General features: G+C 51.2%; 1 protein-coding gene across 1 annotated transcript in view; it reads left to right on the forward strand.

Annotated features, from left to right (window-relative positions):
• Positions 1 to 15,971, forward strand: part of slc45a2 (solute carrier family 45 member 2) — a 140,040-nt gene that overhangs the window by 110,977 nt on the left and 13,092 nt on the right. Inside the window, exon 6 of the mRNA XM_072497313.1 lies at positions 4,080 to 4,285. Within this exon, the coding sequence (XP_072353414.1) occupies positions 4,080 to 4,285 (206 nt within the window). The remainder of the gene's footprint in view (positions 1 to 4,079; positions 4,286 to 15,971) is intronic.

Consider the following 15,971-nt stretch of genomic DNA (forward strand, 5'->3'; position numbering starts at 1 on the left):
CCAGCAACCAGCCCCTGAGCCAGGGGAGGTATCCATCGAACATTGCGGGGATGAATGACTGTGCCAGAATGTGGCGTCATGCACACTCCCGGGGTACTTTGCACACACGTGCATGATCTTCATGTGGGGGTCGCACACCACCTGAATGTTCATGGAGTATGCGCCATTTCTGTTCATGAACACTTCCCTGTTGTCTGCAGGCGGGCGCATGGGGACGTGCACACCATCGATGACACCCTGGACCATCGGTGTCCCGGCCACCTTGGTGAATCCACGTGCCCGTGCTTCCTGCTGTGCTCGGTCCTTGGGGAATTTTATGTACCTGTCTCCGATGGCATACAAGGCGTCGGTGACGGCCCTGATGCACCTGTGGACCGATGCCTGTGATATCCCGGATAGGTCCCCGCTCGGCGCCTGGAAGGAACCGGTCGCATAAAGGTTTAGGGCCACCGTCACCTTGACAGAGAGTGGTATCGCGTGTCCTCCACCAGTTCCAAGTGGTGCGAGGTGTGCCACGAAGTGGCATATATGTGCGACCGTCTCCCTGCTGAACCGTAGTCTCCTCCTGCATGTGATGTCCGGTAGGGCCTCGAACGACATTCTGTCTCGGTACACCCTCGGCCTTGCTGGACGCCTGTGACGCCCTGGCACCACCATCAGTGGATCCTCCTGCTCTTCCTCCTCCTCCTCCTGCTCCCCCCCAAGCACTTCCTCTGCATTCCTCGCCGCCAGGGGGTCAATGTTCCCCTCGGCATCCCCCTGTACATTCGGGTCCTGAGCGCCTGCGGCCTGCGCGGCGACGACGGGCCACTCCGCGACCATCCCCTCTGCTACACCGGCAACCGCTGCTTCTGCAGCCACTGTGGGCCGTGTGACTCTACGCTGCCGGATGGCAAACTCCAGAGCTGCGGCTCCAACCACGGCAGTGAACATCGCTGTCTGGTTGGCATACATGGTGACCTGCAGGAAGGTGGTGAGGGTAGAGAAACAACATGTTACACAGAGGTTCTTCCACACCTCGACAGCCGGGTTGCATGGGATACCTGTGTGCCCCGGTGGGATGGTTGCGCTGCAGCCTAACACCTGGTCACTGTCAGCATCCAACGGTCAGTTCACATCATACTCCTCCCCAGTGTGCCAGTCGCCTGTGCCCATCAGCCACACGACAACCTGCGGCCGTGTCCTCGTCACCGTCCTGCCATATCAGGGCGGCTGACTTGTTGCATCCGTGGATGGACGATACCATCCACACTCTCCCTCACCCCCCCTCCCACCTGCACACTCTCCCTCATCCCCCCTCCCACCTGCACACTGTCCCTCATCCCCCCATCCCACCTGCACACTGTCCCTCATCCCCCCTCCCACCTGCACACTGTCCCTCACCCCCCCCCCCACCTGCACACTGTCCCTCCCACCCCCCCACCTGCACACTGTCGCTCCTCCCCCCCCCACCTGCACACTCTCCCTCATCCCCCCTCCCACCTGCACACTCTCCCTCACCCCCCTCCCACCTGCACACTCTCCCTCATCCCCCCTCCCACCTGCACACTCTCCCTCATCCCCCCTCCCACCTGCTCACTGTCCCTCACCCCCCCTCCCACTTGCACACTGTCCCTCACCCCCCTCCCACCTGCACACTCTCCCTCCTCCCTCCTCCCTCCTGCACACACTTCCTCATCCCCCCTCCCACCTGCACACACTTCCTCATCCCCCCTCCCACCTGCACACTCTCCCTCATCCCCCCGTTGGCCGCAGCCCTCTCGGGGAAGCCGACCCGGTCTCCAGGAGCTGCGGAACAGTCTGCTCACCTCCTCACTGCTCAGCGTCAGCCAGCACGACTGGCTGCCAACTTTAAATAGCAGGTGTGAACGGCGACGGCGTGAACTGGGGTCACGCTGTCGGTACTTCGGCCCATCCGGCCCTGAGAATAGCGGGGGTGCCGGAGAATCGCCATTTTGGGTGCCTCAGGCGATTCTCCGGCCTGCCCTGCGCGGAACCCGACGGGGCCGTTCTCGCCGCTTGGGAGAATCGCGACCCAGGCGATTCTCCCAACCAGCGCGGGAGCGGAGAATCGCGCCCTATGTGTTGGATTTGCATGCAAGATGATAGAGGCTAAAGGATGTTGGGTAATCTAATTAACATACTTAAAGGTCAAAGGGCTGATTGATGAGGAAAGATGGCAGAGAACTAGGCACCGTGGCCTGGAAAATAAATCTCTCGGGAAAGTTGATCCTGTCAAACTTTATATGGTGGTTAAGTGTATGGAGAAGGCAAATCCTCAATATTTCCTGACCAGATCTTCTGACACTGCTGTCCCCATCCTGCCTCTGGGAAAGTGACCCAAGGGTGGGATGGAGCTGGGAAACCAGAATGCCGGTTGGTGGCACAATTATTAGCACCCGCATGTCTCCGTAACTGACCCCAATGGGAACTGAATATCCTGCCCTATAATTCAGAAGGCATCTCCTGGGCTGTGAAGCCCTTTGTGATAGCCGAAGGTCATGAACGGTTCTGCAGGAACTGAAAACGTCCCAGCAATGTGGGAATATTGTTGCCAAGTCAGGTCAAATGTAGAATGTGGATCAAGAATATTTGGTTGCAAATTAATGCAAGCAGTGCTTAGCTTTTAGGGGAGACAGTGTCATAGTGGTACTATCACTGGAGCAGTGATCCAGAGGCCCAGGCTAATGCCCTGGGGGCCTGGGGTTCAAAAGGCACCATGATGGCTAGTGGAATTTAAACTCAGTTAGTAAAATATCTCTAATTGAAAGCTAGTCTCAATACTGGTGACTGGAATTATCACCGGTTGTTTTTATAACATCCTTTAGGGAAGGAAAGCTACCATCCTTGCCAGGTCTGGCCTACATGTGACTCCAGATGGGCCAGCCTGTACCCTGGCCCGGGAAGAAGGTTGCCAGCCTGGGCTCAGGTGGCAGAGGCCGTCAGCGCCATGAGCAACACCATCTTTTCTCTCCCTACAGATGCTACTCGACCTGCTGAGACTTTCCAGCATTTTCTTTTTGGCTTCAGATTCCAGCATCCGCAGTAATTTGCTTTTATCCAATGTTCTGGAGACCTGGGTTCGAATCCCACCAGGGAGGTTGGTTGAATTTGAATTCAAAATAAAAGTAAATTTGAAACTAAAAGTCTCATGATGGCCATGAAACCATTGCCGATTGTCATACCCCATCTATCTGGTTCACTAATGTCCATTAGGTAAGGAAACCTGCCATCCTTACCTCATCTGGTCTACATATGACTCTTAAATGCCGTCAGGGGTGGACAACAAATGCTGGCTCAGCCAGCGACGCCCACATCCCATGATTGAATTTTTTAAAAATTCAGCAGCCATAACCGGATTTGTGCCCGCAGTGAATATGTTTCAGAAGCTCCTGTATGTTGAAATGTGTCGATAAATCAGTTAGTTGAACTTCCTGGTTTCTAACTATCTTGTAAAAGGAGGAAAGTAACTTCAAAGAAATAGTCATTGACATGCTGCGCTCATTTTGAAATGTTTTCTACGTGCCATTTCTGTGCAATTCAAGTTTTAGTAAAAATGGCGTCTTGCTACTTTGTTTTCACATTTTAGGAGGAATCTTTGCCACCTAAACTTAGTTGGCAATATGCAAGTTTTTAAACTCACTCAAAGTTATATGCTTTAATTTAAGTTATATGTGGGAAGCCTGACGCAGCACGGTGGTGCAGTAGGTTAGCACTGTGGCCTCACAGCGCTGAGGTCCCTGGTTCGATCCCAGCTCTGGTTCACTGTCCGTGTGGAGTTTGCACATTCCCCTCTTGTCTGCATGGGTCTCATCCCCACAACCCAAAGATGTGCAGGACAGGTGGATTGGTCATGATAATTGCCCCTTAATTTAAATTTTTAAAAAAAATAAATAATAAAATTTCAGATAAATTCTGATTATGTGTCTCACCTAAAATATGAACCCATATTTATTTTTTTCCATGCTGTCTGAGACCTCAAGTTCTGGAATTTCTAGCCTTTGTAGTTAGTAAAAAATCTCATGCACTACTCATGAAATATGTTTAATAGTGTTTTGTTGTCCCTGATTCTCTTTCAGATTTGCAGAAGGTCCTTGTGCCAATAATAGGTTTGAAAGGAATGTACTTCGTTGGATATTTCCTGTTTGGCCTTGGAACTGGATTGATTGGCCTCTTTCCTAATGTTCTCTCCACACTGGCCCTCAGTGCAGCTTTTGGAGTGATGTCCAGTACACTTTACACTGTGCCCTTTAATTTGATAGCAGAATATCACAGGAAAGAAGAGGTAAGCCTAGAGTAAGTTGATGCAAAAATAGGAACCATCTCCTTTTCTTGGAACTAGATTTTGTTACAAATACAAAGTTTATAAGGTTTATGTTTTGGGGCCATTTCTTTAATTTAAGGTAAAATGAAGGATGAAGTGGGTCATTGGACCTGCTTTGAATTCTGCCTGACATTAAGCCTGGGTGGCTTAGTTGTTAACGGTTTAAGGAGGGTGCACATTGATCTACAGGGAAGAAAGTGTAAAATGTTCACACCTGTGAACAATGGCAAGAGCATTTTTGTTCACTGTGTGTAGACTATTAGTCCCTGACTCTCACAGAGAGGTTATTAATGCCAGGTTTTATAAACACTTATACTTCACATTGCCTATTGAATTCCAAGCTAGTATGCAGTTGGAGGTCTAGAGGAAAGATAATTAGCATTTCTACCTAGATACAAATGATTCACGTTGCCATGGAGATGTGTGTTGTGAGGCGAGAATTCCATAGAAAGACTTTGTAGGATTGGGTTACAGGGTGCCATAAGCTAGTACTGAACCTGACAGATATCAGTCAGTCTGCAAGAATCTGAGAGACTAAGTGAAAGAGAGAGAGAAAGAGCAGGACAATAGAGACAGTGAATTTTGCACCTGAAGCAGAGAAAATGCTGACACTATTGCTCACCACATAGAATGCAGGTGGGAGCTCACACTCAAATTGAAGAGATTGAATTCATGAGGAGTTAGGAAGGCTAGAAGGTTTACCTGGCCTGTGCGAGCGAGAGAAGAAATCTCCAGTGTAAATCGCACAGGGATTAGAACCTTAGAATTAGAAGTTACCAGGCTAGGATGGAAGAAGGAAAATCTCCCAAGAGTCAGGGTGATGTCACCACATAATCCTGTGACATACTATACAGAAGGGCATCGGTTACAATAATAACACCTGCCAGCATATATGTTTTATATTTTAACCTTAATGCCCAAGCATTGTACAGAATGTTCAAATTATAATATACATACATAACTTAAAGAATGGCTCAGTTATATCATGCACTGTTAATATCATGGATGAGATTGTTTGAACATAGGAGCATAATGCTTGGAGTGATAGGTAATAGTTTATGACATGAGTTGCTCAGTAAATTGGACAGTGCAGCATAATAGCAATTGTTTGTGCAGTTGACAGTGAAATGCTTTGAGACATCTGGGGCGTCATTCTCCGCCGGCGGGAGTCTCCGTTTTGCCGGCGCCCGGGGGTTTCCCGACGGCGTGGGGCTGCCCCACAATGGGAAACCCCATTGACCGGCCGGTGTAACGGAGCATCCCGCCGGCCGGTCGGCGCAGAAATGTGGCGTGGCGGGATGGAGAATTTCACTCCTGGTGGCTGTGAAAAGCTCTATATAAATGCAAGTCTTTTTTTAAGTCTGAAAGGCCGAAAAAGTTTAGTTCATGCATTTTAATCTAGCTCCATCCGTGCTTATATTTCATAATATGAACAAAGATTTCTGCACTTGCTGTCCATCAGGTGCCAGACGATCCTTCCTTTTTAACTGTACCAGTTAAAGGTTTTTGAATTGTTGCCAAAGGTCTAGCCTATGAGAATACAGCTATCCCTTGTTTAACACTTATAATATTAATCTTGCTAATTGAAAAGTACTAAATTATAATCACTTTCCCAAAACAAAGCATGTAATAAAAGTGGGTTATGTTCCTGAACTGTAATTTTTACATTAAAAACCTATTGGGTGACTTGAACTTAACTCACCTGAAAATCCTCTTTATAGCTTACTACTGATGACATTTAGATCCTGCTGCCTGGCACCCCTCACTGTTTCCCGTTGGACAGCCCTCTCTAGAGCCCTCGCTAGAAGGGCAGCAAATGGGAGGGAATGAGAAAGGCACTAAAGTAAACCAGAGAACCGGGGTGTGGGAAGGGTTTGTGGGCAAGATAAGAGATTGGCGTGCCAATGGACAAGAGAGGGTTCAGGGGGCTGGCAGACATGAGAGGGCCAGGAGAGCCGGTAGCAGAGAGGGTGAGGGATTAGGGGGCCAATGGGCTGGAGGAAGGAGGGAGGTGGGAGGAAGAATGAAAAATGAAAATGGAGACAGCATTATTCAGGTAAGTTCCTTTATTAACAAGCCACACAAAAATCATGCTATGAGAATGGTACATATCTGTACTCTTTCACTGTCTGCCGCTACTGTATGCCATGCTGTGGGGACAGATTGATGGACGTGACAGCAATAAACAGTGCTTCCTTAGAATCACACAATCTTAAGGCTTCAAAGAGGCCGGATCAAAGTCAAGGGCATAAACATAAAACCGGAAGAAGAACTGTATCAATACTGAGTCTTGGGGTCGCTCTCCCTCTTGATGGAGGGAGAGACTGGACCTTGCCCAGAGACGCTTTAGTAAAAGACTTGAATCTTCTTAAGGTTGAGGCTGAGACCATGGGCGAAATTCTCCCCCAACGGCGGGATGTCCGCCGACTGGCGCCAAAGACGGCGCCAATCAGACGGGCATCGCGCCGGCCCAAAGGTGCGGAATGCTCCGCATCTTTGGCGGCCTAGCCCCAACATTGAGGGGCTAGGCCGACGCCGGAGGGATTTCCGCCCCGCCAGCTGGCGGAAATGGCGTTTGTTGCCCCGCCAGCTGGCGCGGAAATGCGGCGCATGCGCGGGAGCGTCAGCGGCCGCCGTCAGTTTCCCGGCGCATGCGCGGGAGCGTCAGCGGCCGCTGTCAGTTTCCCGCGCATGCGCAGTGGGGAGTGTCTCTTCCGCCTCCGCCATGGTGGAGGCCGTAGCGGAGGCGGAAGGGAAAGAGTGCCCCCACGGCACAGGCCCGCCCACGGATCGGTGGGCCCCGATCACGGGCCAGGCCACCGTGGGGGCACCCCCCGGGGTCAGATCGCCCCGTGCCCCCCCCCCAGGACCCCGGAGCCCGCCCACGCCGCCTGGTCCCGCCGGTAAATACCAGGTTTGATTTACGTCAGCGGGACAGGCAATTCCTGGGCGGGACTTCGGCCCATCCGGGCCGGAGAATCCAGCGGGGGGTCCCGCCAACCGGTGCGGCCCGATTCCTGCCCCCGCCCAATCTCCGGTACCGGAGACTTCGGCGGGGGCGGGATTCACGGCGGCCAACGGCCATTCTCCGACCCGGCGGGGTGTCGGAGAATGACGCCCCAATTCTTTGGTATTCTCTGTGAAAGTGTCAAGCATGGCTTGGGGATTCTCTTCTGAAAGAGTGGCGATGACGATGTCATCTGCATACTGAAGCTCCACGAGATTTGTCAGTGTCATTTTTTTCTTGGATTTCAACCAGTTGTGGTTGAATCGTTTTCCATCCGTTCTGTAGACAATGTCCACTCCACGGGCAAGCTTGCTCTTGGCAAGGTGGGGGCGATGACACACATTCCTGCTTGTCTCCAGTCTTGACCTCGAAGGCTTCTGTCTTATTTCCGTCGATGAGGGCTGTCGCTGACATCTTGTCGTGGAAGTGTCAGAGGATATTGATGAATTTCTCTGGACAGCCAACCTTTGACAGGGTCTTCCATAGCACTTCCCGATTGAGTAAAAAGCCTTGGTCAGATTGATGACGGCCATGTAGAGTGGTTGGTGTTGCTTTTGGTATTTCTCTTGAAGTTGTCGAGCAGTGAGGTATGATTGGAAGCCAAACTTGTTTTCCGGAAGGATTTCTTCAGAGGCTCGGAGAAGGCGGCAAACGCGGATTCGAGTGATGATCCTCCCAGCGATGGGGAGTAGGGAGATTCGTTGGTAGTTTCTCCAGTCTGTTTGTCTCCTTTTTTGAAGATGGTGGCAATGATGCCATCCCTGAGGTCGGCAGCAATCGCTCCCATATTTTCAGGATCAGTTGATGGAGATAACGGGTGATATCTTCTCCTCCAAGTTTGAAAATCTCCCCTGGGGTCCCGTCCACTCCTGCAGCTTTTCCATTCTTCTTGTGTTTAATGGTGGCTTCGACTTCATTCATGCTTGGTGGCAGTCCCAGATCATCTTTGGTTGGGGGATTTCCTCGAACATGTCCTCATCTATGATGGCATCATGGCTTATGAGCTCTCTAAGTGTTCTCTCTGTCGAAGACTGATGTTTTCTCTGTCTCTCAAACGGTTTTGTCCTTACTCCGTACCAGTTTGAGGTCTAGGGTATTGGGTCTATATATTGCCTTGGTGGCACTGACGAACCCCCGCGTGTCATGCTTGTCAGCAAGAAGTTGCAGCTCCTTAGCTTTTTCAGTCCATCATTGGTTCTTGATCTCTTTGTGCCTCCGCCATGGCCATTTCTTGCGCTCTCTTCTTTGCCTTTCTGGTTATGTAGTTTTTCCAGGCATGGAGAGGAAAGTCTTGAATGGTGTGGTCGTTCTCATCGAACCACTCTTGGTATTTCCTGGTCTTGTAGCCGATGGTTTTTTCACAGCTTGTGCTGAAGACTGTCTTCAGCTCTTTTCAGTTCTCCTCCACTCCATTAGAATGAACACTTTGGAAATTTGGAGATGGCATTGTTGGAAGTTCACTAGCATGCTTGGCTCTTGAAGTCGCTCGACCTAGATCTTATTTATGAGCTGTTTCTTCATTTTCCACTGCTTCTGATGGAGTTTGATAGACATAGAGGAGCAGATGAGCTGATGGTCTTTCCAGCAGTCATCTGCACTGGTCATCGCTTTGGTGATGAAGGCATCCTTTTGGTCTCGGGAGCAGATGATGACTTTGTCAATCATGTGCCAGTGCTTTGATCGTGGATGGGTCCAGGAAGTCTTGAATGTGTCTTTTTGGCGAAAGAGCGTGTTCGTGATGACAAGCTGGTGTTCCATACACATGAGCAGGAGAACCTGTTGGAGTTGCAATTCCCAACTCCTTCCTTTCTGATGGTTCTTTTTCAGATTTGGGAGTTCTTTCCAACCCTGGCACTGAAGTCCCCAAGGAGGATGATCTTCTCTTCCTTAGAAATGTTGGAGAACATGTTGTCCGGGGTGGGGTGCAGTAGAAACCTTCTTTGGACTCATCATTGCATCAAGGGTTGGGGCGTGGACAGTCATAACTGTTGCCTGCTGGTTCTCGGCAAGTTGTAGGCGAAGGGTGATGAGGTGTCATTGATGTCGACAGGGATCTCCAAGAGTCGGTTGATGACTTTGTTCTTGATGGCAAAACCAATTCCATGCATCCTGAGCTTATCCTCGTGTTTTCCTCTCCAGAAGAAGGTGTAATCACTGCCTTCTTCCCTGAGCTGCCCTTCGCCTGCTCTTGAGGCAGGGCAGTGATGTCAATGTCAAAGTGTCTGAGTTCACGGGCAACAAGGGCTGTTCTCCCTTTCGGTCGATTGTTTTGTTTTATTCATTATCCATGGGGATTGTATATTCCAGGTTCAGTTTAACTTTGATTTTCTGACCACAGATAGATGAGCCTGCAGTGTATGGTTTTCCAGCCAGGTTGGGGACGGAACAGAACTTTCCCCATGCAGGGCAAACAGAGTGGATCCTGAAGAGGGGCTGCTCAGTCATGAAGAAAGCTGCCAAAGCGCTCTCCTGTTCCTATTTCAAGAGTGAAACGACTGAATCAAACTCCACCGCCTACGTGCTGGTCCAAAGCTAGGGAATTCCATTTCTCATTGTCCTGTTCCCATCACCTCTCGCCGATCTCCGCAAGTCTTGTCTGTGTGCTGGTTTCCTCCAGGGGTGTGTGCTGGTTTCCTCTCGGTAGACAGCTGGCGCGGGACATCTTTTAACATGGGTATGCCATTGCACATCAGCAGACACATGGTGCTTGACAGAGCGTAGATCCAGTTTCAGTGGAATACGAACCTCGACAAATGGGGATCTCCCTATAGGTGGCCAGGAAATGTTTGCGCGGGCGTTGAGGGTCAGGCGCGCGGCCGATCGAAGGGTTTATTTTTCAGGTCCAGCTCTGCGTTCCGAGTCCGCCATGGAGCACGGCGCAGCCGCAGGAGGCCGCTGCCATGCGCATGCACGGCCTCTGACCTAGAAGTGCCACTCCACCAACCTTTGTTACTAATCAGACCGGCTACATTTTCCTCCAAATCGTTTACGTACAGTACAAACAACAGTGGCCCAAACACAGATTCCAGATTCCTGTGGAACACCACAAGTCACAACCTTCCATTCAGAAAAAAACCCTTTACTGCTACCCTTTGACTTCTGTGACCGAGCCAGTCCTGTATCCATCTTACCACCTCACCTTTGATCCCGTGTGACTTCACCTTTTATACCAATCTGCCATGAGGCACTTTGTCAAAGGCTTTACTGAAGTCCATGTAAATAACATCCACTGACCTCCCCTCATCAATCATTCTTGTCACCTCCTCAAAAAACTTGATCAGGTTAGTGAGGCATGACCTTCCCTTTAAAAAACCATGCTGTCTATCGCTTATGAGTCCATTTATTTCCAAATGGGTATAAATCCTGTCCCTAAAAATTCTCTCTAATAATTTACCTACTACCGACGTGAGGCTAACCGGCCTGTAGTTTCCAGGATTATCCCTGCTACCTTTCTTAAACAGCGGTGCCACATTAGCTATTATCCAGTCCTCTGGGATCTCACCTGTAGCCAATGAGGATACAAAGATGTCAGTCAAGGCCCCAGCAATTTCCTCCCTTATTTCCCTCAGTATTCTGGGGCAAATCCCATCCGGCCCAGGAGACATTACTGCCTTAATATCTTTTAAAAGACCGAATACCTCTTTCTTTTCAATGTTAACATTATCCAGACTGTCCACACACCCTACCCAAGAATCATCTTCTACAAAGTCCCTTTCTTTGGTGAACACTGATGCAAATTTACCTCGCCCATTTCCTCTGTCTCAACACATAGATTCCCGCTCCTGTCCTTAAGTGGTCCAATCCTTTCCCTGGCCACCTTCTTGCTTCTTACATATGAATAACAAGCTTTGGGATTCACCTTAATCCTACTTGCCAAGGATTTTTCATGACCCCTCCTAGCCCTCTTTCTTAATACTCCTCAAGGATTTTGACTGTCCCCACCCTTCTACACCGTGCAAAAGTCTCCTTTTTCTTTTTGACGAGATTCACAATATCCCTCGTTATCCAAGGCTCACTACACTTCCCATACTTATCCTTCATTCTCTCAGGAACGTGACTTTCCTGAATCCTAATCAACTGTCTCTTGAAAGACTCCCACATGTCCGATGTTGATTTACTATCCAACAGCTGAACCCAATCCAAACTATTCAATTCCTGTCTAATGTTATCGTAATTTGCCTTTCCTCAGTTTAGCACCTTAACGTGAGGGTTACCCTCATCCCTGTCCCTAAAACTTACGAAATTGTGGTCACTATTCCCAAAATGTTCCCCTACTGAAACTCAACCACCTGTCCAGGCTCATTCCCCAATACCAGATCCAGTACTGCCCCTTCCCTAGTTGGACTATCTACATATTGCATCAAGAAGGCTTCCTGGATACGCCTCACAAACTCTGCCCCATCCAATCCCCTAGCACTAAGTGAGTCCCAGTCAATAAAGGGGAATTAAAATCCCCGACTACAACAACCCTGTTACTTTTGCACCTATCTAAAATCTCTCTACCTATCTGCTCCTCTATCTCTCGCTGGTAGTCGGGAGGCCTGTAATAAACCCCCAACATTGTGATTGCCCCCTTCCTGTTCCTGAGCTCTACCCAGATTGCTTCATTGTATGAACCCTCCAACGTGTCCTCCTGCAGTACGGCTATAATATTCTCCTTAACCAGTAATGCAACCCCCCACCCCTTTTACATCCCCCTTTATCTCTCCAGAAGAATCTATATCCTCCAACGTTCAGCTGACAATCCTGCCCTTCCTTTAACCATGTTTCTGTGATAGCCACAACATCGTAATTCCAAGTACTAATAAATGCTCTTAAGTGACACTTCCGGGTCGCGGCGATGTGGAGCTTAGCCACGTGAGTCGGCAGCTCCTGCAGAAACGGACTTTTGGGCCCGCTAACGGAGCCCCAACGGACCTTTTAAAAAAAAAAAACCCCGTGGGGAAGAACGGAGGAAGTCCCCTACAGCCCTGCATGGACCGGACCTGCAGTGAAACGGCAAGGAAAGCGGCCCTGGAGCAGCGGGAGAAGAAAGAAGAAGAAAACAAAATGGCGGCGCCCACAGACAGAGAGGAGATGAAAGAGTTCATCAAGGGCTGCTTCGAGGAGCTGCGTAAGGAGATGGTGGCGCCTATACTGGCAATGGTGGGAAAACTTGGAGCAACCCAGAAAGCCCAAGATGTGAAGATTCAGGAGATCCAGGAGAAAGTGAGTGAGAACGGCGACGAGCTCATGGGCCTGGCAGAGAGAGTGGAGCGGCACGAGGCGCTGCACAGGACGTGGGCGGGAAGACTCGAAGACCTGGAGAACAGATCAAGGAGAAACAACTTGAGGATCCTGGGTCTCCCAGAAGGAATGGAGGGGGCCGATGCCGCGGCATTTGTGGGCACAATGAGCGGGAGGCTGATGGGTGTGGAGGCCCCCCCGAGATTGCTGGAGCTGGATGGGGCGCACCGAGTGCTAGCGAGGAAGCCCAATGCAAAAGAGCCGCCAAGGGCGATGGTGGTGAGATTTCACCGGTTTACGGACAGAGAGTGGGTCCTGAAATGGGCCAAGAAGGAACGGAGCAGCAAGTGGGACAATGCGGAGATCAGAATATACCCGGACTGGAGCGCGGGGGTCGCTAAGCGGAGAGCGGGTTTCAACCTGGCCAAAGCGGTGCTGCACTGGAAAGGGGTGAAATTTGGAATGCTGCAGCCAGCGCGACTGTGGGTTACACATAATGGCCAACACCACTACTTCGAAACGCCCGAAGAGGCGTGGACCTTTATATTAGCTGAAAAACTGGACTCTAATTGAGGGTTTGTGTGGGAGGGGGGTGTTTGAGGGGTGAAGTATGATGTTTGTTGTACATAGGGGGTTAACCACGCGCAGGAAAGGGTATATGGGCTGGGGGAGAGGGACAAGGCCATGACAGGAGCAGCGCCATGGGGAGCGGGGCAGGCTTTGGGAAGCGCGGGGTCCCTCCAATCCGGCTGATAACGTGGAACGTGAGGGGCCTGAATGGGCCGGTGAAGCGGGCTCGAGTGTTCGCGCACTTGAAGGGACTGAAGGCAGATGTGGCAATGCTCCAAGAGACACACCTGAAGGTGGCGGACCAGGTCAGGTTAAGAAAGGGATGGGTAGGACAGGTATTTCACTCGGGATTGGACGCAGAAAATAGAGGGGTGGCAATTCTGGTGGGAAAGCATGTGTCATTTGAGGCCAAGACTATCGTAGCGGATAATGGAGGGAGAAATGTGATGGTGAGCGGTAGGTTGCAAGGGACGTGGGTGGTGTTGGTAAATGTATACGCCCCGAACTGGGATGATGCTGGATTCATGAAGCGCATGTTGGGGCGCATTCCGGACCTGGAGATAGGAGGACTAATAATGGGAGGGGACTTCAATACGGTGCTGGACCCAGCACTGGACCGCTCCAGATCAAGGACGGGAAGGAGGCCAGCGGCGGCCAAGGTACTTAGGGGGTTTATGGATCAGATGGGGGTAGTGGACCCATGGAGGTTTGCAAGACCGCAGGCCAGGGAATTTTCTTTTTTCTCCCACGTGCATAAGGCTTACTCCCGGATAGATTTCTTTGTTCTGGGCAGAGCGCTCATCCCGAGAGTGGGGGGGACGGAGTATTCGGCAATAGCCGTTTTGGACCATGCCCCGCACTGGGTGGAACTGGAGCTGGGAGAGGAGAGGGACCAACGCCCGCTGTGGCGGCTGGATGTGGGACTGCTGGCCGATGAGGTGGTGTGTGGGAAGGTGAGGGGGTGTATTGAAAGGTACTTGGAGGCTAACGACAACGGGGAGGTGCAAGTGGGGGTGGTATGGGAGGCGTTGAAGGCGGTGATCAGGGGAGAGCTGATCTCCATTAGGGCTCATAGGGAGAAGATAGAGGGAATGGAAAGGGAGAGGTTAGTGGGGGAGATCTTGCGGGTGGACAGGAGATACGCAGAGGCCCCGGAGGAAAGATTACTTGGGGAAAGGCGACGGCTCCAGACGGAGTTTGACCTGCTGCCGGGCAAGGCGGAGGCACAGTGGAGGAAGGCGCAAGGGGCGACTTACGAGTACGGGGAAAAGGCTAGTCGGATGCTGGCGCACCAGCTCCGTAAGAGGGCGGCAGCGAGGGAAATAGGGGGAATCAAAGATGGAAGGGGAGCCACGATACGAAGTGCAACGAAAATAAATAAGGTATTTAAGGACTTTTATGAAGAGCTGTACAGGTCCCAGCCCCCAGGGGGGGAAGGGGGGATGAGGCGATTCCTGGACCAGCTGGGGTTCCCGAGGGTGGAGGAGCAGGAGGCGGTTGGTTTGGGGCACCAATTGGGCTGGAGGAGTTGAGTAAGGGTTTGGGGAGCATGCAAGTGGGGAAGGCCCCAGGGCCGGACGGGTTCCCGGTGGAATTCTACAGAAAATATGTGGACCTGCTGGCCCCGCTACTAGTGAGGACCTTCAACAAGGCAAGAGAGGAGGGAACCCTGCCCCAGACAATGTCGGAGGCGACAATCTCCCTGATCCGAAAGCGAGACAAGGACCCACTGCAATGTGGATCGTACAGGCCGATTTCGCTCCTCAATGTAGATGCTAAGCTATTGGCGAAGGTACTGGCCACTAGGTTTGAGGACTGTGTCCCGGGGGTGATACACGAGGACCAAACGGGATTTGTAAAGGGCAGGCAGTTAAATACCAATACTCTTAAACGTGATAACGATGACATCGGAGGAGGGAGAGGCGGAGATAGTGGCAGCTATGGACGCGGACAAAGCCTTTGACCGAGTAGAGTGGGAGTACCTCTGGGAGGTATTGCGCAGGTTTGGGTTCGGGGGAGGGTTTATTAGATGGGTTAAGCTCCTTTACAGCGCCCCGGTGGCGAGCGTAGTGACAAACCGGCGGCGGTCAGAGTACTTTCGGCTGTACCGAGGGACGAGACAGGGGTGCCCCCTGTCCCCCCTGTTGTTTGCATTGGCGATCGAACCCTTGGCCATATCACTTAGGGAGTCTCAGAAATGGAGGGGGATAGTCCGCGGGGGAGAGGAGCATCGGGTATCGCTATATGCGGATGACCTGCTGCTATACGTGGCGGACCCAATGGAGGGGATGGTGGAGGTCATGCAGACTCTGAAGGAGTTAGGAGAGTTTTCGGGCTACAAGCTTAATGTAGAGAAGAGTGAGCTTTTTGTATTACAGGCAGGGGACCAAGAAAGAGGGATAGGGGACCTGCCGCTGAGGAGGGCGGAGAGGAGTTTTCGGTATCTGGGGATCCAGATAGCCAGAAGTTGGGGGGCCCTACATAAATTGAATTTGACGAGGGTGGTGGAGCAAATGGAGGAGGATTTTAAAAGATGGGACATGCTCCCGCTCTCGTTGGCGGGTAGGGTGCAGTCGGTCAAAATGGTGGTCCTTCCGAGGTTTTTGTTCGTGTTTCAGTGCCTCCCCATCGTGATCACCAAGGGCTTTTTCAAGAGAGTAGGTAGGAGTATTATGGGGTATGTGTGGGCAAATAAGACCCCGAGGGTTAGGAGAGGGTTCTTGGAACGCAGCAGGGACCGAGGAGGGTTGGCTTTGCCAAACCTAGAGAGTTACTACTGGGCAGCAAATGTGGCGATGATCCGTAAGTGGGTTATGGAGGGAGAGGAGGCAGCATGGAAGAGGA

Source organism: Scyliorhinus torazame, chromosome 3 (genome assembly GCF_047496885.1).
Source record: "Scyliorhinus torazame isolate Kashiwa2021f chromosome 3, sScyTor2.1, whole genome shotgun sequence".
In the NCBI taxonomy this organism is placed as follows: domain Eukaryota; kingdom Metazoa; phylum Chordata; class Chondrichthyes; order Carcharhiniformes; family Scyliorhinidae; genus Scyliorhinus; species Scyliorhinus torazame.